This window comes from Pinus tabuliformis, chromosome 9, assembly GCF_031772625.1.
Source record: "Pinus tabuliformis cultivar Carrire ecotype Pingquan chromosome 9, CPIR1, whole genome shotgun sequence".
Taxonomy (NCBI): domain Eukaryota; kingdom Viridiplantae; phylum Streptophyta; class Pinopsida; order Pinales; family Pinaceae; genus Pinus; species Pinus tabuliformis.
This window is the reverse complement of record NC_142307.1, coordinates 890,203,264-890,229,204: the sequence shown is the minus strand read 5'-3', so window position 1 is coordinate 890,229,204 and position 25,941 is coordinate 890,203,264. Positions and strand designations below refer to the sequence as shown.

General features: G+C 38.1%; 1 protein-coding gene across 1 annotated transcript in view; it reads left to right on the top strand.

Annotated features, from left to right (window-relative positions):
- The first annotated feature begins 727 nt into the window (after positions 1 to 727).
- LOC149151626 (uncharacterized) overlaps positions 728 to 25,941 on the top strand; it is a 62,205-nt gene continuing 36,991 nt past the window's right edge. The window contains exons 1-3 of the mRNA XM_089443215.1: positions 728 to 1,372; positions 1,460 to 1,827; positions 2,037 to 3,413. Of these exons, the coding sequence (XP_089299341.1) occupies positions 728 to 1,372; positions 1,460 to 1,827; positions 2,037 to 3,413 (2,390 nt within the window). The remainder of the gene's footprint in view (positions 1,373 to 1,459; positions 1,828 to 2,036; positions 3,414 to 25,941) is intronic.

Sequence of the window (25,941 nt, the reverse complement as noted above, 5' to 3'; positions counted from 1 at the left end):
AGAAACCAAGCTTGCTGCTATCCCCAGAAAACATAACATGCAAGCTCACAGTTTGGCCATGTTTTCTAGTACCTGTAAGTTGCCCTTCTAACCCAACCATCAGTACACTGCTGAGGTTAGGCATAGACCAACAATTCCTAACAACTTAAAGAACTGGAAAGTATTTGAAAATGATAAGAATATTAAAAAAAAATTAACATTAGATGAAGGATTTTCTAATATTAATATAGATAGGAACAAAGCTTCATATTTTGATCCCACTAATGAAATAGAAATTAACCAACTAGAAGAAGATCAAATAGACAGACTTCATCCTACAGAATTCACAAAATCAGATATTCAAGATTTAAAACAAATGGAAATTGATGAAGTAATTGATGATGAAACTGAAGTCATAAATCTCAAAGATAATTTCTTACCCAAGGGATTAACTCCTTTGGAGGACTTATTCGACTCAAATGATATTCCTAAAAAGCCAAAAATGGAACCTTTGAAATCAAACATTAAGGAATGTAATCTAGGATCTGAAGAGAATCCAAAACTAATAAAACTATCTAAATCATTACCTCCCAATGAAAAACTGAAATAAATGGAACTTATGAAGGAATTCTAGGATGTTTTTGCCTGGAGTTATGAGGACCTAAAATCCTATGATACTAGCGAAACTCGCGCGCGCTGCTGTTCTGACCGCCTGTAGGTTGCCGCCGCCAAGCTCTTGGACGCTGCCATGAGCGGTCCCGAGGGTGGGGAGTCTGCTCCCACCCCTCCTCTATCCTCCGCAGATGCCTTCAAAAGGCTGTTATCGCAGAAAGGGAAGAAGCATCAGCACGTTGAAGTGCCGAAATTCATTAAAAAGCTCGACGAAATACCAGAGATAGCACTCCCAGAGGAACAATCGATTAAAATCGCTCTTGCGTTGTCTGACAGAGGCCTGGTAGGGCAGTTTATGGGCCGATGGCCGTCCACTAAGACCACGGACGATTGGATACAACGAAACTGGAGACCGCAGCTGGAAAATAATGTGATTTGTTATGCTGTAGGGCGAGGCTATTTCATCTTTGAATTTACCACCAAGGAAGATCGCGACCTGGTTTTCAGAAACGGGCCGTACTTTATGGGAAATCAGGGACTGTATCTCAATAAATGGAGTCCTGATTTTGACCCATCCGTTGATGTCCCCAAGGAGGCGCCGGTCTGGGTTCGTTTACCCAATCTCCCTCTTCACTGTTGGAGCTATCAATCTCTGCAGAAGATTGGTAATGGGCTGGGTCGATTCATTGACAAAGCTGATCACAAGGGCCAATATACTTGTGCCAGAATCTGCGTAGAAGTCGATCTGGAAGCCGGGCTACCAGAAGCGATTAAACTCAAAGTTGGAGAATGGCAGCACTACCAGAAGTTGGACTACGAGCAGCTGCCTTTCAAATGTCGAACTTGTCATGAGCATGGACACTTCCAGAGAAACTGCCCAAAAGCCCCATCAGGGAACACAGTTGAAGAAGAAGGATGGAAAGAAATCAGAAAGGGAAAGGCTATCCCAAAGCCTCCCAGACAGAAAACTACCGCCCCATCGGGAAAGCCTCACATCAACCCAAAAGTCGCTGCTACTTCTAAAGACGGATCTCCATCTGGAGAAAAGATGGACGATAAGGAGAACCAAGAAGAAACCGGAAATATGGAGAAACAAGGAAAAACAAATGAAGCAGAATCAACAGTTCCCACACCCGAGGAGTGTCAGAGGGGAAATGAAGGCAATGAAGAACACATTAGTCTAGCCTCAGACTCTGAAGGCGATTCAGAAGAGAGAGATTCTAAATCTGACAATTCGTTAGCCACTCCAATCAAGACGACTAGAGGGCGGAAATCCAAGAAGAAACAGAGAGAGGAAGAAACTTACAAAGATGTCCTCCAGGGATCCCAAAAAACTCTCAAATCAGTGATAAATACCAGATCTGGACGCAAAAGCAACAAGGCTCCAATGGGAGCCTCCTCTCCCCACAAAAGTAAATAATGAAATACGTCTCCTGGAACTGCAGAGGTTTAGGCAGCAGGTCGAAAGAGGAAGCCCTGAAAGATTTAGTGAGAATATACTCGCCTGAAATCCTCCTCATCCAGGAGACAAAGCTGGAGGATCTTTCCCTCCTCCAATCTAGTAAAGTTTTTTGGAACAAAGGCCATGGAAAAGCGGTTAGTGCAAGAGGTGCCTCTGGTGGAATAGCCACCTTCTGGAACAGCACCATATATGACTTTATTCAAGAAAAAAGCAGCCCTCACTGGCTCTTCACTCAGCTACTCCACAAGGATTCTGGTCAGCAAGTAAGTATGTTTAATGTTTATGCTCCTGTTTTGTCAAGTGAAAAAAAAATCTGCTGGAATTCGCTTCATTCATTTCTTTTAGAGCAAAACCCCGAGAATATCATAATTGCAGGTGACCTTAATGTCACCCTTGATATTGATGAGAAAAAGGGAGGTTCCATTGTCAGGGATCCTGCCAGAGAATGGGTTGAAGACATAATGCTGGGCTGGGACCTGGAGGATATTAAACCCTCTTCAGGAAAATTCACTTGGTCCAACAAAAGAACAGGCCCCAATCATATTGCTGCCCATCTGGACAGATTTCTTGTCCATTCCTCCTTCCTAACTAGCGGTCTTATGGCATCCTCTAAAATTCTCCCAAATCTCACCTCTGACCATAAGCCCATTCTTCTCGAGCTTTCCCTTGATTGCAATCTTGGCCCCATCCCTTTTCGGTTCAGCCCTTTGTGGATCCAGCAAGAAGGCTTTCAAGATGTGGTCTCCGACTCTTGGAATAGGCCCGTCCAAGGTTCTCCTTTCTTTGTGTGGGAAGAGAAAATCAGGATTCTAAAAAGAAATCTAAAAGACTGGGCTAAAAGACTGCAATCCCCCACATCCAAAAGAAAAGAAAATACAAATAGGCTTGCTGCCCATCAACTAGAAATGGAGCAAAATCCTGTTTCTCAAAGTATGCTACTAAAAGAAGTCGAGCTCCAAAAAGAGGTTCATAGATCTAGCAGGGAGGAGGAAGAATTTTGGCGGCAGAAGTCTAGGATTCTCTGGCTGAAATCCGGCGATAAGAACACCAGCTTTTTTCTTATGCAAGCGGAAGCCCGAAAGAACTTCAAATCAGTCTCAGAGATTCAACACCAAAATACTGTGATCAAGGATTTCGAAGGCATCAAGAGAGATGCATACTCCTTCTTCCAAGATCTGTATTCGGCTCCTGAAGAACCAGCTATTGATCCCCACTCTTATCCGATCAATTTAATCCCCAATTGTGTCAAGGAATCGGACAACGATATGCTGACAGCTCCGATTAGTATGGAAGAGCTTGAGGAGGCACTGAACAACATGGAGCCTGATAAAGCCCCAGGGCCAGATGGGTTCTCTGTCAGGTTCTTTTTGACTTGCTGGTCAATAATCAAAAAAGATCTACTGAGGATGGTCAGAAAATCCCAGAATTGTGTAAAGATAGGTGGTGGCATCAACTCAGCCTTCCTAGCTCTGATCCCAAAAGAGAAAGGCGCCTCTGATTTTAGTAGATTTAGGCCAATCTTGTGCAATTCTAGCTATAAGTTGGTCACCAAAATAATAGCCACCAGGCTGAAAAACATCTTGCCAGACATCATCCCTGAAAATCAAGGTGGTTTCATAAAAGGCAGAAAGATTTTGGATAATATTGTGCTGGTCCAAGAAGCAGTTCACTCTAGTAGCCAAAGAAAGGAGAAAGGCATGGTGATTAAGCTTGACTTGGCTAACGCATTTGACAGGGTGAGACATGAATTTTTGTTTGTTGTGATGAAGAAGTTAGGCTTTTCAACAAACTTCATCAACTGGGTGAAAGCCTGTATTGCCTCGCCTTGGATTGCACCCTTGGTTAATGGTCGTTCTGCCAATTTCTTCCAAGCTTCTAGGGGCCTGAGACAAGGATGCCCATTGTCTCCGCTCCTATATGTTGTCCAAGCCTCGGTGTTAAGTTTCCAACTAGATCATAATCAGCAAATTCAAACACTGCCTGGCCTCAGAACTACTCACAAGGTGAAAGACATTAATCATGCCCAATTTGCTGACGACACTCGGCTGCTTGGAGGAGCCAGCTTGATCTCTGCCAGACATTTCAAGAGGGAACTGGACATTTACAGGCTGATCTCAGGAAGCAAAATCAATTATAGAAAATGCTCTATCTATGGCTGGAATTGCTCGACTAAAGAACTGTCTGACATAGCAAGACTTTTAGAAATGGAAGGAATCCGAAATTGGGAGTCATTTAAATATCTTGGGATACCAATCTTCAAAACTAAGCCTAAAGTTGCTCACTGGCTGCCACTGCTTGACAAAATAAAGAATAGAATCCAAGCCTGGGGTGCCTCATGGCTGAACAATGCAGGGAAAGTCATCCTCATGAAATCAGTCCTAATAAGCATGCCTCTATTCCAAAACTCAATCCTCCTTTCCCCAAAAACCTTTCTTAGTAAGTTGGATAGCCTGCTGAGAAGATTTCTGTGGGAAGGTGGGAATAACAATGATAGAAGAATCCATTTAGTGAGCTGGGAAATCCTCAAGAGTCCCTTTCAGGAAGGAGGCCTCCAGCTGCGCAATTTGGCTGCTCAAAATCTTGCTTTGGGATCCAAGATCCTATGGAATTTAGTTTCTGGAAATACTAGCTGGAGTAAAAGAGTCATTTGGAAGAAATACTTCCATGGGCAGCGTTTGAGATGCCTGGATAAGCCTCCAAGAACCCTAAAAGGTTCACCAATATTCAATCTTTGCAATGCTGCAAGGGAGCAATTCAGCCAACACCTATATTGGATCCCTGGTAATGGAAGGAAAATCAATATCTGGGATGATTCGATCTTGGGTGACCAGCCAATGAAGCATGTGAATGATCTTGCAAACATCAAAGATTGGCTTCAGTCTCGTAATATGCACACATTGTGGGACATTTCGAACTAGAAAGAAGCTCCTGACAGAACTTGGGATGGGTGGAATCTGGGGGAGGTCCCCATAATGCTGCAGGGGGAAGCCTCTTAACTTCTAGATATGCTCCAAGGAAAATCTCCTTCAAAGGCCACCGCTAAAGACAAAAGAGGCTGGGGGTCCATCTCTGGCCAATATACTGTTTCTGAAGGTTATAAAAGAATTATGGATGTTCCTCATGTCCCTCCAAATCCGGCCCAATGGAAATTTATATGGGACTTTCCAGCTCTCCCAAAAATAGACTTCTTCTGTTGGACCGTGGCGCATCAAAGCATCCTCACCAGAGATAACTTGAGAAGAAGAGGGATGGAAGGACCTTCCAGATGTCCCCTCTGTAGGTCTGATGAAGAAACTACCAATCACCTGTTGCTGTTATGCCCCTTTGCTCAAGAAGTCTGGAGGGGGGTGCTGTTGTTAGAGCCCTTTATCCTTGTTCTCCCAGACAACATCCCTGCCTTGTTCAGATCTTGGGCCAACTTATCTCCCTTCTGCCTTAAAAATAAAAGTCTTCTTAAAACCAGCTGGATGTGGATCCCTAAGTTTATTTGCTGGAAATTATGGTTGGAAAGAAACAACAGAATTTTTCGAGAAGAAAGTTGCACTACAACAAGAGTTATCTCTAAAATAAAAGCATTGTTGGGAGAGGCACTGGAAGCCAACACTTCATCAAGGAATGAAACGAGACTGCTCATAGAAGAAGAGAATTGGTTAAAAAAATTAGTTCCAAAGCTAAAGGAAAGGCCCCCTCATTCTGTTCCCGTTCACTCCAGTTGGGAGATTAGGCTGGAAGAACAAGAGTTTATCAAGTGGAGATCGGCCTTGGAAGATCATTGTTTATTCTTCGATGGGGCTTCTAAAGGAAACCCTAGGGTTGCTGGCAGCGGGGGAGTTCTACTGAGCCCTGGGGGCTTTCCGGAACTGAGATTCCACTGGGGTCTAGGAACTGAAACTAACAACAGAGCGGAGGCTCTGGCATTGTGGCAAGGGCTGACACAGGCGATTAAAAGAAATATCCTTTCTCTCTCAGTCTTCGGAGACTCAAGACTCATCATCCAGGCCATGCTTCGTCCTAAGAACTCTCACCAGGTTCAGTTAGCCTCCATCATCAGGAAAATCAGACTTCTGCTGCCCAAATTTAACAAAATATCCTTCTTTCATATCTTAAGGAACCTCAACTCCCTAGCTGATACTGAGGCCAACCTTGGTGTCCTCTGTTCTCGAAGATCCCTGGTAATTAACTCAACAGAATCATCTTGCTCAATTCCTTAAATCTCCAGCTCGATCCTCCCTTCCTATTTGAAATAGGGGCTCTCTGTTCAATCAATTTTGTAATCCGACAACCCAAAACTGATTCCAGATTCCGAGCTTGTTTTCTGTTAACTGATTTGTCTCTGTTTCCCTAGCGAATTTAACGATTCCTAAAGGGCGTATCCAAGCTCAGTCTCGCTTTACCTATGTCTCTCTCTTCTGACGGTTTGGAACAGAAATCTCAGAGTCGGTCTTCCCTGGGAAACAGCATTGGTGACTTCTCCCAAACTCTGCGTTGGCAATTCCAGTTGTTGAAGCCTTCCCTTCATTCTGCGGTCATTCAGTTCTGTGCCAAGGATGTCTGCTGGAATGGCACTTCAAAGATCCGCAGGCAGCCCATCTGAAGCGGAATTTTTGATTCACAGTTAGCTCAAGCTCCGCTTGAGGACTTTGCATGGGGCGTCGTCTCTTCTACAGCCATCAATATGCCGAAGTAGTTTATCTCTCCTGTTCAGAACCTCGATTTGACCAGCATATTTCTCGGATTTGATCAGCAAATCATTGCACTCCCCTGTTCTCTGTCATGGACTCTTTAGAATTCTAAAGCATGCAGTAGCTGGTTTACCGCCCATTTCAATATAACCGTTATTGTCCAAAAAAAAAAATCCTATGATACTAGCATTATACAACACACTATCCCTTTAAAAGAATATCAGAAGCCCTTTAGACAGAAGCTTAGAAGAATTAACCCTATTCTACTACCTTCTATCTAAAAGGAAATCAAACGAATGTATGAAGCTAAGATTATTGCACCCATTAGGTTTTCAGATTGGGTATCTAATCTTGTCCCTACAAGAAAGAAAACTGGAGAAATAAGACTGTGTGTTGACCTTAGGAATTTAAACAAAGTTTCACTCAAAGATAACTATCCCTTACCTAAAATGGATCACATATTACAAAGGGTAGTAGGTTCCACAAGGATCTCACTAGTTAGATGGGTTCTCTGGTTATAACCAAATCCTAGTCCATCCTGATGATCAAGGAAAGACTACTTTCACTAACCCATGGGGTACCTTCATGTATGTTAAAGTTCCTTTTGGATTGAAAAATGCAGGGGCCACCTTTCAAAGAGCAATGGATATTTCCTTTGCTAAGGAAATCCATGATTTCCTAGTTATATACCTTGATGATATCACAGTATTTTCCAGATCAGATCAACAGCACCTGGATCATCTTAGGCAGGTCTGTATTAAATGCAGGAAATATGGCATCTCTCTAAATCCAAAAAATTATTTATTTGGTTCGGAAGAAGGCAAATTATTAGGCCACATTATCTCTAAAGATGGTATCAGGATTGACCCAACCAAGATTGAAGCTATTTTGCAAATACCCCACCCCAGAAACATCAAAGAACTTCATGCATTTTTAAGAAAAATAAACGTTTTAAGAAGATTTATCTCTAACCTAACTAAACTAATTAGACTGCTAAATAACATGTTGAAAAAATATTCGGCTATTAAATGAACCGTAGAGGCTAAAAAATCATTCGAAGATATAAACCTAGCCTTGACTCAAACACTAGTCCCCATAAGTCCAATGTTTGACGAAGAATTTATCATTTTTCCTTTGCATCAGAACATACCATTACTGCAGTTTTACTACAGAAGAATGATCAGGGAATTGAACAACCAATAGCCTTCTTTAGTAAAGCTCTAAGGGATGCACCTTTAAAGTATAACATAACGGAAAAACAGGCTTTTGCCTTGGTAAAAGCTATCAAAGATTTTAGAGTCTATATCTTGTACTCTCACATAGTAGCTTATGTTCCCAATATTGTAGTAAAAGACATTCTAACACAGAATGGAGTTGATGGAAAAAGGGGAAAGTGGATAGCTTCAATATTAGAATGTGACATAGAGATTAAACCTACAAAATTAATTAAAGGTCAGGGGTTGGCTAAACTTTTGGTTGAAACAAATTGCCAAGCCCTAGATATAAACTTCATTGCAGAACTGGATAACGAAGAGGAGATGGCAACTCCACAAATCATCCAGGGCTTTACAGATTCACCATGGTATGCTGATATAATATATGTTCTACAAAACCTACAACCTCCTCCAGGCTTGTCCAGAACTAAAAATAGGTTTTTGAAAATGAAGTATTTGAAATTCTGCATAATTGATAATACTTTATTTTGGAAAAATGATTTTTTATGTGATTTTGTTGAAATTATTCTCACAAACATATTATGGATCACAGAAGTCTCAATTCTATAATAATTTCCCTGCACAGAGAAGCCACTGCGAAAAAAGTACATCATTTCAAACGGGCACGCATGCAGGTCTCAAAGTTGAAGTCTTATCTAGCATTTCTAAAGCGATGCAAGGATTCCTCAGTTATTTCGTCGTTACTTAGTAAAATATCGTTGTTGGAATGGCCTGTTGTCCCTATTTAACTTATCACTTAGATTGGATCTTCAACTTGTCCTGACGATGAACCACACTGGTTGGTTCGAAACATGTCGACAAATGATTTTTTATGTGATTTTGTTGAAATTATTCTCACAAACATATTATGGATCACAGAAGTCTCAATTCTATAATAATTTCCCTGCATGGAGAAGCCACTGCGAAAAAAGTTCATCGTTTCGAATGGGCATGCATGCAGGTCTCAAAGTTGAAGTCTGATCTGGCATTTCTAAAGCGATGCAGGGATTCCTCAGTTAATATAGCTATTGGAATGGCCTACTGTCCCTATTTAACTTATCACTCAGATTGGATCTTCAACTTGTCCTAATGAGGAACCACACTGGTTGGTTCGAAACGTGTCGACAAATGATTTTTTATGTGATTTTGTCGAAATTATTCTCACAAACATATTATGGATCACAGAATTCTCAATTCTATAATAATTTCCCTGCATGGAGAAGCCACTGTGAAAAAAGCACATCGTTTCGAACAGGCACGCATGCAGGTCTCAAAGTTGAAGTCTGATCTGGAATTTCTAAAGCGATGCAGGGATTCCTCAGTTATTTCGTCGTTATTCAGTAAAATATAGCTGTTGGAATGGTCTGTTGTCCCTATTTAACTTGTCGCTCAGATTGGATCTTCAACTCATCCTGATGATGAACCACACTGGTTGGTTCGAAACGCGTCGACAAATGATTTTTTATATGATTTTTTTGAAATTATTCTCACAATCATGAAGGTATTCTGTTAAATTGTTTATTAAAGGAAGAATCTGACAAAGTACTCCAAGAATTTCATGCAGGTGATTGTGGAGGACATCTCTACTGGAAGACAACGGCTGATAAGATCTTGAAAGCTGGATTTTACTGGCCAACTTTGTTTTCTGATGTAAAAAAAATTGTAACCTCCTACCACAAGTGTCAGATCTTTGAAGGAAAAAGAAAACTTCTCCCTTTACCTTTGAAACCCATTTATACTGAAAAACCTTTTCAACAATGGGGTCTAGACTTCATTGGTGAAATTCATCCCCCTTCTTCTGCTCAACATGGGTGGATCTTCACTGCCACAGATTACTTTACAAAGTGGATAGAAGCCATTCCCTCTATAAAAGTCACTGATACTATCATAATAGGTTTTCTGGAGGCCAATATTCTGTTCAAATTTAGCTGTCCCAACAAAATTATCACAGATAATGCTGCAACCTTTAAATCAAAGAGGATGATTGATTTATACTATAAATATCGTATACCACTCTATAGCCTACTATCCCCAAGGAAATGGACTTGCAGAGTCCTCCAACAAAAGCCTGATGAGCATTATTAAAAATTTGTTGGAAGATAATAAGAAAACATGGAATAAGAAATTGATAAACGCTTTGTGGGCAGACAAGCTGACCACTAAGAAATCCATTGGAACCAGTCCCTCTCAGCTAATCTATGGGATGGAAGTAGTTTTCCCTTCATCATTGGGAATTCCAATGATGAAACTACTCCAGGAATCCCAAGTTGAGCCAAATGATATTCAGAGGAGAATCAATAAAACCATTCATTTGCAGAAAACAAGGGAGGAAGTATACATCAGAGCCCAAGCACTGCAGGAAAAACTCAAGAAATTCTTTGATAAAAGAACCAAGGCAGAAGACTTCTATCTTGGTGATAAAGTTTTGAAGTGGGACTCCAGAAGGGAAGACAAAGGGAAACATGGGAAGTTTGATTTCTTGTGGAAAGGTCCATACATTATATATGCCTTCAGAGGTAATAATTCTTACTTTCTCAAAGAATTGGATGGTGCAGAGGTAGAAGGAGGACCAGTAAATGGTCGAATGTTGAAGCACTATATTGATCCAAGTTACTAATTTTACCAGTTTCAGTTGTACATATTATATCCTCCAGAAAGTTTAGTTTGGATTGGATGGTAAATTTTGGAGTTGAAGCCCGAAGAGAAGGCCCTAAGCTTCAAAACTGTCACTGTCATAAATATCAATAAAGCAGCAAAATAGAGGGAAAATTGCAAAATAAAATCGCAGCCTTTCAGAAGGCCATTGATCTATAGTTCTTGACTTTCCACCAGGGAAATCCATCCTCAAGTGGAGCCAATGTTATGTTCCTATACCAATAGGTGTCATAATTTATGATTGACTTAGTTTATCTCTATAATATGTACATACCTTTGCTTTCTGCAAATGTTTTCCATATTCAAAAAATCAAAATTAAAAAATGTAAAGAGGGTATGTCCTAAAAGAAAAATAAAAGGACAAAAAGAATAAAGAAAAGGTCAAAAAAGAAATGAAAGAAAATGAACCCCAAGAAAAAAAGGAAAAGACCATGAAAGTGTGCAAGTCTAAATGCCACTACCATTTACTTTGATGAAAAATAAAAGGTTGTGTGCAGCTTGTCACTTATGCCACAATACATGAATGGTCAAATAGTATAAACTTGGCTATTTCATGTTTTCAATTTTTATGTTCATAGATAGAGAATAAAATCCGACCAAACTGTTTAATCTTGGCAGATAAATAGATAGGTAGAGTGAATAAAAGGAGCTCAACAGTTTAATCTGAGCCCTTGGATGTAATAAGGATAGACTTAGATAGATTTTATTGTAAAAGAAAAGAAAAATGTTTGATAAGGTTTGCCAGCTTAAGTGAACCCTAATAAAGAGTAGAAAAATGGTAGGATGCGTAGATGGGTAAGTAGTTGGATGGTTCCAGAATTATGATGAATGGTTGGTTAAAAATCATATCATATGCTTCATCATCAAGTTACTAAAGCATGGATGATAATTTAGCAGTTACATAAAGTCAAGCGATTAATTTCCCCATTCATTTTACCCTTAAGTTTAATAATTTCCCATAAGTAAAGACAAAAGTACCTAAAGCCTAAAGTTAAAGGGGCTCAGAGCATTTCTCTGACTTCTGGAGGGATCGGACCCTCGGCCCAATAACTTATAAGGTCTAAGTACTAAAACCCTCTCATCAGCATTCACTCCCTCTATCATTCATTCATTTTCCTTAAAACCCCCATTTTCCTAAGGTAAAACCACTATTTGCCTAGGAAAAGTAATTACCCCATATAAAAACCCACAAATATACTTAAGCCTAAGTTGTGATGTTCGAATGCGGAAATACACTTTACTTAGCGCTTTCCATTTTCGTTTTCATATTAACATCTAATCTTATTTATATATTTAAATCCCAAAAATACACCCCTTTCCCATATATATTATTAAATTTCCATATGTTAATATCCCGCCCCGGTTTGAAAGATAAACCAGAATAAAATAATTGCATGGATTAATTAATCAATCTGCAATTAATTAAGAACCATAACCCTTTGCCATGATAAAAGGTATTAATTAGTAAAATTGTGATTAATTAATAATTGTCCTCCAATCAAATCATCCCCGACATCATTAAATATCCTTAATCCGCAATTATTATCCCGTCGGGCCCCTCCATTAACTCCCAATCAAATCATTGCGCCAATCACCGTATGATCTGACCCCTTTAGATCTAATGGTTGACGCTCATATCAGGCAGCCTCTGATGCCAAACTTTACACGCCCGATGTGAGCGGTTTTACTGTTCACCCCGCCGCTACGTGTCACCCGATGAATGGCATCGGGCGAACCTCTCCCAATACCGCCAAGCCCTCAAAAGCGGTGCGATAGATTCTGCTTACCGCCTCCGCTTACCACCCTCACTAAACAACAAAACGTCACCTCCGTTAGTTGGCACTAACTGTCACTTTCCCATTATACCTGCCAAATCCATTAACTTTGCAAATAAAACCAAAAATACTCATTATTTTTGTTTTACCAAGAAAAGAACCTTATGTTCCCCATGCACACGCAGAGTACATTCAAACTATCAACCTGTTTCCAACCATCAACCTCTAGAAGCCATTGAACTCTAGATTACCAGTGCGAAACCGTGCTCTCCCTGCGAACATTGCACCAGTTCCATTAATCCATTTTTACAACCACCACCAGGCATTTACCCTGTTTCAACCAAGAAACCCTGTTTTCGTACTGAACCTGAGCTGAATTTCTTTATAAATTAAGTAATTTAGTGAAATTAAGCTATTGACAGTCTTGAAACTCTCTTAGACGACCCAGTTTTCCATAATCCCCTGAAACCCCCTGCTATCGTCCTTGAATCCACAAGAACCAAGGATGGATGCCCCAGTTTCCTTGAATGTCATGCCAGTTACCACTCCCCACAGAGATTTAGACCATCTTCCCCTGGCTGACAAAGATTTTCAGATAAAAGACCTCACCTTCGACAAAACCCTTTGAAATTGCATTGCAGACACTGAGACAACTATTTGAACCATGCAAATAAGATAGGCCTCTGGGAATCAAACCTGCCCAAGTATCAATTTCCCAGTGTTCATGTCTTCCTAGAGATTATTCACTACTGTCATGAAAATTATGACCCTATCACGAGAGTTGTAATGTCCCCAGACCAGAAAGTCTTGTTCACTATCACTACTGAATCCATAAATGAAATGTTACAGTTACAACCTGGTCAAGACCTCACCCCCCTTACCATTGTTGATTTGCTTGAAAGATTCTCTAAGCTATCTAGTTCCAGAAGTACCCAAATCCTCCAGACTTTCATTTTTGAAGAAAAGTACATGCCAAAAGACCCTCCTCCTTATGTGTTAGTCATCTTTTCTAATCTAGGAAAAGATATCACAACAATGATATCATGCATCTTAGGTTTTACCACAAATGAATATGTAGATGAGATCATTTTGTCCTACATGTCTATTTTTACCCCTGGTCAACCTCCTACAGTCAAGTTTGATTATGCAAAATTCATCACAGATAAAATGCATGATCAGTTTATGAGATTAGAAAATGAGAGAGTGTTCAAGTATTCATCAGTCTTGTATCATTTGTTTCTCTACTACCAAACTGATCAGTTTCCCTTCTCTATCCAAAAGCTTGATGCTAGAGGGAATCCTAGATCGGTCATCTTATGGACCTCTCTATTCCACAGGTCTAGCTCTTCTCCCTATCCATATACAGCTTTTATTGACCTACTTGTACATCCAGTGACTACAATGTTATTAGGAAGTCCCCCTCCTAGAATCAGTGCAGACATTAAGAGGGTTCTCCAGCTGTCCAAACAATACAAAGTAGGGGATTGATACTTGTACCAAAACCATATTGAAATCAGGATTTATGGGTGTGAGCTTCCTCCTCACAAATTACCTAGATATCTCCCCATGCAATTATTTTCTCTGGAGTACTATAGGCAAATGATCAATTTTGATGAGATTCACTTTGTCAAGACCAAGAAGAAGGCCCAGCTAAGAATAAAAGATCATCTATTTCCATTTATTTGCAATAATAGAGAAGGAGGAAGAACTTATGGACTTAGTCCTTAAGTTAAAGGATCAGTTAAAAGAAACTGGCAAAAAATTGGAGAAAGCAATACAGTCTAAATAGAGTGAGCTAGCCACTGCTCCTTAGCCTGTCATACCAACAGTTTCTACAGCAGTACCCTCCACTCTGGCAACTTCCTTGGCACCAACACTTCCACCAGTGATAGCATTGCCAGTAGCAGAGACTATTTCAACCACAGGTACATCAACCAGTGCAGGGACATCAGCAGAAAAAACAGATGAGATGATTAAAGCCATGGAACAAATGAGTATCCAGGCCACAGAATTGAAAAAGCTCAGAGAACAAATGACAAGTTTGGAAACAAACTATGAGCTTGCCCAAATTCAAAATAAAGAAGAAGAAAGAAAAAATCGAAGGATGGAAGAAAGAATCAAAGTCTTGGAGAAGGATTTGACATTATAAAAACCATTGGGAGACATGAGAAATATATTGTGGGCCAATATCATTGATTCCATCAATGATATTTGGCTTTCTATGTAGGTAATTTTTGAATAGACTGAATTAATAAAAGTAGTTGTGGAAGCTATACAGAAACTAAAGAAGAACTTGGAGATAAGCTTGAAGAGGAAAATGAGTTAATTAATTTCTTGAACAACAAGAATAGGTACCAGCTAGATGAATTAGAGATTGAGGATAGAACAGCTACTATTATTGAAATAAAGAAAGTTCTTACTAAAAGGAACTTAATGCTTAATCTAGAGAAAAGGTGTCAGAGTATTCAGGCATACATAGATAGCTTCACGTTAAAATACGAAATTTTGAGAGAAAAAGGCCTTCCTAGCCCACTGGTTATCCATGACAAGTTAATGACACAAGAAGACTACATTGACAAATTGCACAAATAGTCCAAGAGCCAAGCAAGTTCTTCAGGAGTGAAAGCATTACCTACAGGAAAGGTACTTTATGATGGCTTGGAGAATCTATTTTATATAGAACATGAACTAAAACATCTATTCACCAACAAACCCAATTTTTATAAGTACACAAAAGCTGGTGAATTTTATAGGAAGATGATCAGGATGAAATTACCGGATAAGGAATGGTGGACCAGTTTGACTGATTTACTATAAAATTATAATAGTAAATCTGTGGAGTAAAAAAAATGTTTACCATGGTAAATTTTGGTAATGCTGGATGAAAGGACGAAACAGCACAGGTAAAGAGTATCAGTAGGTGAAGACAAGAGTGAAGTCCAACACATAAATACTGAGGCAACTGCAAGAGCCAAATCCAAGTTCCAGTATCCAGCACATTCACAAATAAAGGGATAGCAAACAATCTCTTTTCCATCTGTCTCTATCTTCGTGTGGAAGATAACTTTTGTTTCCTAGAATAAATCTCATATAGTTATGAGATATTTTGTATTAATTTTTGTATAAATACTTCACAAATTGAAGTAATTGGGGGGATTAAAAATTGTTTCTGTATACTTTTTGTTTTGAGCTAAAGGAGCTATTGTAATCAAGGCTGGACTAGTTTACTAGACTAAATAAAACTAAGGACATTTGACTCAATTCATGTGCACTATGGGAAACAAATAAGTATCATTTCTCTGAGTTTGATTATTGTTTTCCTTTATGTTATGAAATATCATATGTGTTTCTTACAATTCTTAAAAGCAAACAAGCAGTAATAACATTAGAATTAGCTTAAGTGCTCTCTGTTTTAATTGTTTGCTTATTCAACGTTTTCTACTAAATTGCTTAAGTTTGGGAATTCTTAGTTGTTCTCTTACTTCTATAATTCATTCCCTCTATTGGCCCTTAGTACAGGATTCTTAATTTCCCTTGCTATTTTCCAAACCTCCCTTCTTCATCTTAATCCCTGTTAAGGACTCTTCATTGCCCTTGGCCCTGGTTAAGATTTTCATCCATTAAAACCTTCATATTTGTCCTTTATGTGCTAACTTGCCTTGTGAACTCTTACCTCAGTGATTAATCAAGTCCTGATAAACCTTTCCTACTTGACTCCATAGCCAATGGCCTAAATACCTGCTCTGCCCATTTGTTTCCTTAATTCCACCAAACAAATTAAAACAAATTCCTTAAGCATTAATAACTAGCCTAATATCATATCTAAACAACGCTAAATTATAAAGAGAGAGCCCTCTCTGAGTGTAGATCAGCTAGGATCTGTACTTAAAAGATTGGTTTGTAGTTACCTTGGACACTTTCCTTCTTTTAAATAACTTCTAAGGAAAATCTAAGTGATAACAGGTTCCTTCTTCATTTGATTCTTCGTTTCTTCCCAATCTTATGATCCCCCTTATGATTTGTCCTCTGCATTTGAACCCCCATCTTGTTTGAATATCCCAAGCTTATTGTTCGGGGCCACCAGGAGGAGATTTACATTACAAATTATATCAGTGACTTGTTGTTCCAACCGTGAAAACCTATCCTCTATAGGATCATGAGGTTTATTTATAGATTCGTGGGCCATGCTTAGGGGTTTTTGACCTTTTTCACGGTCGATCTAAATCCCCTACAAATTTCCACAAAATACTAAAAGAAATATACTCTGATACCAATATGATCCATAAACTATCATGGATATTCTACTAGACAGTTCATCACAACATATATGATAATATTATATTTAAAATTTGAAGTTATACACTATTAGTTTTATTATATTTCTAGATCTATAGATTTATTGTTAATAGTGCATGCATGCTCATTAAAATTATGCGGAAAATAGAAAACGGAAAAATAAAAGCTCACACGCACCTTTTTGACACAAGATATGTTTTGGGAAACCCTTTTAGGAAAAAAACCTTGTTGGAAGGTGCCCATCTGAGCTTGATAAGCAACTCAGGCTTCTTAAGGATTTCTGCTCTACCATGGGTATGACTGTTAACACTAACAAAACAAAAGTTATGATTATCAAATCCAAGAAGGACACTTATGCTAATTTTATGTATGACAATAATAACTTGGAGGAAGTGTATTCTTACAAGTACCTAGGAATTGATATTCATCACAAGCTCAACTGGAACCATAACATTGAGAAAAGGATTAATGGGGTGTGGAAAGCTTATTTTGGTATTGAAAATAATTGTAAAACAACAAACCTCGTAATGTGGGATAAAAAGAAGTTCCTCTTTGAAACTTTAGTCACTCCTATTACCTTATATGGTTGTGAGGTTTGGGGTTGCAGCATCTCCAGAGAATCATGGAGAAATATTGAGAAAATCCAAAAGCATTTTATAACTTATAACCTGAAAATTAAAAGTAATACACCCTATCCTATTCTCCTTATAGAAGCAGGTATTTCCCCTATTGAGAGCCTAGCTATGATTAGGCTTTTGCTGTACAAGCGCAAACTCAATAACATAGACAGTCATAGACTTCCTAATCTAGCTTTAAATTCCAGCCAAAACCACCTAAGGCTCAATCGGGGGTGGCATAAAGACACAAGGACCTGGTTAAACTATTGGGAGATCAACGAGAATGATGCATTGCAAAACATAAATAACATTAAAGATATTGTTACTTCTAAGTTCAAAGAAAAAATGTGGTGCGAGAAAGATTTAGCGGCTAAAAGAAAATTAAGTTATATAAGAAGGTCATTAACCCCACCCTAGAAGATCAAAAGTATCTCTCTATTTTAACTAGCTCAAAGAAGAAAATTAATATAGCAAATATTAGAACAAAGTCTCATGAGCTCCATAGTGAAACAGGTCGTTGGGCAGTTCCTAAAACACCATGGATGGAAAGGATCTGCCATATATGTGAGAATAGGAACATCGAGGATGAAAACCACTTCCTCTTAGAGTGCCCTGCGTACAACCACATTAGATCTCAGTTTCACAATCTTTTTTACAATACTGACCTTCCTAGCCTTTTACAATGTCAAAATTATAGTGAGCTTGGGAGGCTTCTCTCCAAGCTTTTTGAGCATAGGAATAAAATCTTAAATCAAAATAAATAATTTGTTTCTTTAGGTCTGATAGACCAATGTTTGGTCTCAATGGACGTTAACCATCATCATCATCACAAAAATCAATTTTCAAATATTGCCTCGGCAATTCTTAAGAGTAGCTACCAAAAGAGGAAGAGACTATGCTACTATGAAACTATCACTCTTGTTTTTAGTATTTCAAAACCCTCCCAAATATCCATGGTGATTCTACAAGTCTCTTTTGTACTCCCAGACATTGTTATCTCTACATGTGTGGATTATGGTGTGTTGAGAGGGCTACCACTTCAAAGATGCAAGGAAAAATCAAATTGTTACTTGCCAAGGACATAGCTTTTCCTTATTGATTTAGTTTGATTAAAATAAAATACTATTGGAAAGATATCAATTTGTGAAATGTAATCAAGTCCTCAAAATTTCATCTTCTTTAATTGAAGGATTTTCATATTACGTTTATTAGCTTGCTTCAGGATCTGATCCAAATTAACCCTCCTATGTCCTAAATTCTATATTCTCGATTCTAGAGCATGGATAAAGTCATATGGTAAATATATAGATAAATTTTACATCATATATCCCCCTTTTGGGATATTTTATTTCAAGAATATTTCATTTTGAAGGAGGAAAGGAAAATATTCCTCATATTTCTCTTTAGAGTACCAGTTGGATTTTTTTATTAGATGACGCTTCAAATCCCACATTCCAAAGTTATTTTTTTCCTCTCCTAGTAATTTTTATGTTCTTTTTCAAAAATATTTTCTCTAGTAACATTGTTTATGCATCTAGAGTAGAACCTTATTTTGAAGGTATGGATTAAGCCTCTTTATCCTTATTGAGCATCAATGGCTAATGGAATTTCAAGCCATATACATGTACTACTAATTATATCCACATATAAGGTGGAATATTGAGTATAATTAAGCATTGTTTCCTACCTTCACTAATAATTTTAAAGATCTATCTCAGGGCTTTGATTTTATTTCTTGATCCTTGTAACCTTTCGTTATTAAGGTAAAAAAAAAATTCTTTGAATGTATTTTCAACTATTTTCTAATTAAATATGGTCTTCATTCTCCTCATATTTTTTCAAGCTTTATAGAACTTGAAAGTTTATGGAAATGATCCTATCTATGAAATTATCTTCCTTTAATGCATCACCTCAAGTTGATTCCCCTTATTTATCTTATTGATATACAATATTCAATGGATATGGTGAAAAATGTTCATAAAATATTTCAGAAAGGGATTTACCAATCAAAATATGGACAAACATATCGCACAATTTTGTTGATATACTTGATTTTCGTCCCATTCCCTTCGATGTATTTTATTGTAGCCTCTTAGAAACTACACCAATGTGTTGTTCACCACCTTTTTCTTCCCCTCCATCAATGGGTAAAATTATAGATCTCTTCATCTTAGCATCCAAATTCTCATGAAGTCCAAAATGTACTAATAAATTTATTGTTCTTATCACAAATGATACTCCTAGGAATTATAGAATCCACACATAACCTTTCAAATAATAATATTACATTTTCTTGTCATTTTTTTGAATACCACATTTTAGTATTCATGCCTCCAAATTATTGTTGGGTATGTGGTATATTCATTAGATAACTAGTCCCATGTGTTTTTTTGTTGCGTTGGGTGTAATGGGGGGGTCAGAAGCGGGGGAAATAGCCCCCTTTGTTGGGGGGTTTGCAGGGGGGTGGTAGCCCTCTGCACGAGGTTCGGGGAAATGCCCCAAAAAGAAAATTTTTGGGGTGGACCCACCCATGGTTTTATGCATGATGATTTTTCCCATGGTATTTTGTAGATTTGATCAAGGGAACTACAATTATTTTCTAATCCATGGTTAATGGATTAGGTGTTTATGAATTTTTTGGCATGTATATAATGTATTGTAACATTGAAAAGAATATAATGAAAAATCAATGTAGTTTTCCCAGTTTTGGGTTCTAGAAGAAAAATATTTGTGTATAATTTATGTTCTTGCCATTGTATATTTTTTTTATTTTTAAGAATTTGTATGTATGTAATTTCTATATAGGGTCAAAACCTTCAATTATCCCCAAAAAAAAATTTAATAAATTCTATGCATATACTTTTCCATGGCCTCGTAAGGACTATATAGTCCTTTCTTCTTCTTACTATGTTTGATCTACTTCATCCTTCATCATAGGCTGACATACCTTTGCATGTTATTAACAACTCGTGTTCTTTGATTTACTCAGATTCATATACACTACTTGAGTGAAGGGAACCTGCGTGTACACGCAACTGTGTCTAATGCAACTAGCGTATACCCAGTAAACTTATGATTCAGTTAATCCATTAAATGTTGATCTTTAGTTAGTACATCAGAACTTTTACTAACCATATGAACAGTAAACAGGTGCAGTAAAACAGAACAGGTCATCACACACAAGAAGCACACATGAACACCATGATGTAAGGTGGAAACCCAATGTGGGTGAAAACCACCTGCTGCCAGTTGTCTCTATCTTCTTTTTAATAAGAAACTTCTTTTAACAATATTTCTGTACAGGTGCAATCTTATACCAGTACACAGGCTTCTACCTGCAGAAGGCTACAACCTTCTCTCGTTCTCCAGCTTCTTCTAGAAGGGAGCTACAAACCCCTTAGCTCTTGTACTAGCCGATCCTTTTACTAGTACGTAGGTGCCGTCCTATTGAATGCTCCAACCTTCACTCGTTTTCCAGCTGCTAGTGGAAGGGAGCTACCACCCCCTTAGCTCTTGTACTAGCTGATGTACTAGTATGTAGGTGCGACCTACAGAAGGCTACAACCTTCTTTTTCTTCCTCCAGGTACCACGTTTCATATATTTTCAGACTGGATACTCCTGAAGCACAACACCATAATCTGAAGGCCACATTTCATCCAATTTTCATACTGGACCCATCCATATCATTGAAGCACGCAATCAATCAACACTAGCATCATCAATCTCTGAATCACCCAATACTTAATCACTGACACCCTGTCAACAAACCCGAACACAGAGCAGAACACAGAACTCTGCAACAATGTTCAGATCTAACTATATCATCAAAAATCATGCATCAGAGTGCATACGCTACTTGGAAGAGCCGAACCAGCTGTATACACAGCTTCACCAAAGCGAACCAGCGTATATGTCATTAATTACTTACTTATGTCTTTGCTGCACTTCCTGACTTCAGAGATAACCAGATCATTACATATACAAGGTAATACGCATGTTAGCAACCAGATCTAGTCCATCAGATCACATAAAGATAATTCATTATGATCTTGATACATTATAGATCTCATCCATAAATACTGAAGCTAAACATAATCAACTAATCTGAATATGAAGAACACTGACACCAGTAAACAGTCACCAGAACTCATCAACAACCAGAACCACCTGTAACTTCAAACATCATAGTTCATATGGTATACGCTTATTAGATGTATCTAACCTGCGTATGTACGCACTTTTATCATAGTTAACCAGTGTATACATCTGTAAATATTCATTCATGATTTGCAGCTATTCCAAAACTTGAGTTATACCCAGATCATAATATTTACATAACATTACATGTGTCAGTATACAGATCTAGAATAAGCGTGATCAAACCGTATATAGATGATTCATTCCAAGCCATTAGATCCCAATCTATCCTTAGATCTTGTTCTCCATCAGCCGCTGAGATTCCTCCTTAGCAAAACATTATGAACCCATAACCTGCATACTAGATCTCATACTTCATCAGATATTCAAGACTTTTTGAATGCCTTTACCTAATGATCTTCTTCTCCTTTTATAGTCTTAGGCCTTTCTCAATACCATGGTCCAAAACCATTTATAACCAATACTAGGGACCCAATACCTGGGTTCAACACTTCGGACGCAATACCAAGGTCCAAAACCTTAGGTCTAAATACCACGGACCCAAAAATAAGCTTTCCCACATGTACGCGCTTTTCCATGCATGAAAGTGCGTGCATATGCATACACGACTTTTGATTGATAAGGGCCACCCAATAAGTAAAATGAATACGTTAGTGACTCGACGTGACTTGGTATATAGTGAACCTACATGTGTACACGAGTTGGTATATAGTGAACCTACGTATATACTTTTCTTTCTTCATTCTTTGTAGTTTGATCATCAATTCTTTGCTACTAGCCTATTGCACTATGATCTGTCATCTATGTGAGTTGCCATCAAGGACAACACTTGTATCATAATGCCAACAATCTCCCCCTTTGGACTTGATGGAAAAGCTAACTTGCCATATTAATAACTATCAACTTAATGAGTTTTCATTGTACATTACATCTGAACTGATTCCTTTGAGCTGCCCTGGATCCCATGTGTTCTGTCACATCTAATCTCTCTTCTATAGATTCATCTAGTTACGTATAAGTGAGGTGTTCTGCTACAAGTGGGTTGCCATCAAGTACAACACATGCATCATAATGCCAACAAACTCCCCCTTTGGACTTGATGGCAATAACCATAACAAGCCACTCTCCCCCTTTGACATCAAGGGCAAAGGGCAGACCAAGATATTCTCTTCCTTGATATACATTCCGTTGTCCATACTCCGCCTGAGTACCTGCTGAAATCTCTGATTGAGCTCCCCCTTTGTATATGCCAAGTTGTACCAATCTGTCCATGCTCCCTCTGAGTACATGCTGAAATCTCTGCTCTACTGAAGAGTGTTGTTCATGCTCCCCCTAACTGTAATCAAGGTCTGCAAAAAGATGTTCTACAAGAAGAACATGACTCTACCATAAATTACCTTCCTATAACCAAAGACTCATACATACATCCATCTCCCAACCAAGTGGGGATATACCAATATTGACTCATCCACCCAACCAAGTGGGGATACACCAGATACCAATTGTTTATACATGACTGAAATATTACATCATATTTCCCATGCATAGTGGGGGTACAAATTACATCATATGACCAAAAGGGATTCATCAAATGACTACAATAGATAGAGACAAACTATTACATCATGAGTCTTGATATGACCTTTACATGACATTTATATCAGAGACCAAACATCTAAATAAGACCATGATAGTCATCAGCAACTATCATACACAATGTATGATCTGCTCCATAAGCATTTGTCAACAGCATCTAGACCAGCAACAAAATCATTCACATTATATCATATGTGAAAAACACCATAGCCGTCTCATCAAGATCTGCATGATCCAAGTATCATCACTTTGGGAACATCTGCATCAATCAAGATATGTAAGTATCAACCTATCATCATATAAGTAAGAATTCATCATCATCATGTCTCCAACAATGCAACTTTGAGTAGTCATTCATGTATCCATCACTAGTATCTTGAGCTCAAGATCATTTGTCAAGACTTCTTGATATCATCAACAGCAACAATCCTCATCCATATGAGCGCCAAGAACTATATGAATCATGCATCATAACTGTATTATGTGATCTTTATGCATATGATGACAGTAGCATATGAGTGACTCATCATCAAGTAATGAAGATGTGTATTCAAGCTTTGTACTTCTCCTTATCCTTATGAAGATCACCATGTAAGCATCATATATGTATCATCAGAGAATCAACCAAAAATCTGATCTGAACATCAACTATGTAACCCCAAGAATCATATGAGATTTTGTCATGGATAACTCATAACCATATCATAGCAAGATATATCATTTAGCCATATAAGCATCATTACCAAGAACTACTAACCATAATGCCAACAATGCATTATTAAAATCATATGCTCCCCCTGAACCTGTGCCATCTGTTCACTGCCAGATCTGATCATGCATATATCAGCAAGTATCAAGGCATCATCATCATTAATTTAGGATCAAAACACTTTAGAACATCTTACAAGTGTCAAGACATTTCCACACATCATCAGCAGATTGTAACCATTATCAAACAGAGCAAATAATGGACTGAATCATATCAGACCCTTTTCTGAGCTGTCCCTATTGCTTTTCCTCAAACTAACATATATGCAACTGTGTAGTAACTAACTCGCATATATACGTGACTTCCCTTTATGAAACTTGCATATGAGATTTAGGAAACTGAAGTTTTACACTTTCAGCTCCCTCTGAGTTTGTTATGTCTGTATATTGTGATGTGCCACATCTTTCTGACTATACTTCCTTCTTCTTCCATATCTTCAAGTGTGATGATGTTTTCTCTTTTGGTATGGTGCCCGTACTTTTTTCCTACAATCCTTAGCTATATGTCCAAGCTTGTTACATGCATAACATCTCACATGTTTCATATTCCTTTTGTAGCAATCAACAGCTCTGTGACCAAACATATTGCAAGCAAAGAAATATCCCTTAAAGTACCTAGAACGTGATGGTCTTTCTGTGTGATGGTCTTGAACCATTCTTCTTCTGCATCTGGCTGCAACATGTCCAAGATTATGACATACATAACATTCAACATTATTCATCAGAGGAGTAAAAGATTTTCTTTGAAGAATTTCTTTCCTTGGCTGTTGATGGGGTTGTCCTCTCATCTCCTTGTTGATTATTTTAGATTTCTCATTAGAATTCCTTGCCTCTCCTTGTGAGCTAGATTCATCTTCAACATATTCATAAAAACCAAGGCCAGTTTTGATAGCAGGAGACCTTTGACTACTAAGAATATCATCCAAGATCTTAGTACTATCTTGAAATCGTAAGAGCTTATCCTTTTCTTCTAAGTTATCTTTTAGAATATTTACCTCAATCTGATGTTGCTCCTCCTTTTCATGATACTGCTTCTTCATGTTTTCTTCAGCTTTTCTTCCTTTTTCCAACTAATGTCTTAATTCAAGAACTTCGGTTTCTTGTTTTTTAAGAGCTTGGAGTAGTTCCTTATTCTGCTTATTTGATTCTTCAAGATCTTCTTTTAGCGAGAGGATCGTAGCTTCAAGACTTTCATAGTAACTGGATCTATCTCTGAGTTTCTTGATTGTTGTGCTCCTTTCATTGACTTCATTTCTTAATGATGTCACTTCATCCTGCAACTTTTGACATTGATCTTCCTTGTCCTTGAATAACTTCTTTACCTTGTTTCCTTCCTCTAGTTGAGCTTTTAGTTTGGTAGCTTCTTATTTGAAGGCACATTCCCTTTTGTTCAATAGATCTTGTTGATCTCTAATTTTGTCTGTAAGCCTTTTAAATTCTACCTCTATTTGATATCTTTCTTGCTCACCCATAAGAGAAAATTCAGTTGTTTCGCTATCACTTTCATCATCTTCAAATGGATGGATAAATGTATCACCAGAGGATAAAAAATTCATACCTGATAGTTCTTTTGCTTGTTCATCTTCATTCTGAAGTGATTCTAAATCTAAAGTGATTCTTCCACATATTCCCCAATTGATTCTCCCACTGTCATAGCTCTTCTGAGATGTCTTCTTCTTCTTAGGCGCTTTCTTCTTAAGCTTCTTTCCCATCGATCTATGGATCTCCTTCAAGCGATCAAGCTTCTACCAAAGGACCTGCTCTGATACCAATTGTTGGAAATAATACTAAGAGGGGGGGGTGAATCAGTATTATCAAATCAAACACTTTTTCATTTCCATACTCAGATTCATATACGCTACTTCAGTGAAGGGAACCTCCGTGTACATGCAACTATGTCTAATGCAACTAGCATATATCCAGTAAACTTATGATTCATTTAATCCATTAAATGTTGATCTTTAGTTAGTGCATCAAAACTTTTATTAACCATATGAACAGTAAACAGGTGCAGTAAAACAGAACAGGTCATCACACACAAGAAGCACACATGAACACCATGATGTAAGGTGGAACCAATGTGGGTGAAAACCACCTGCTGCAAGTCATCTCTATCTTCTTTTTAA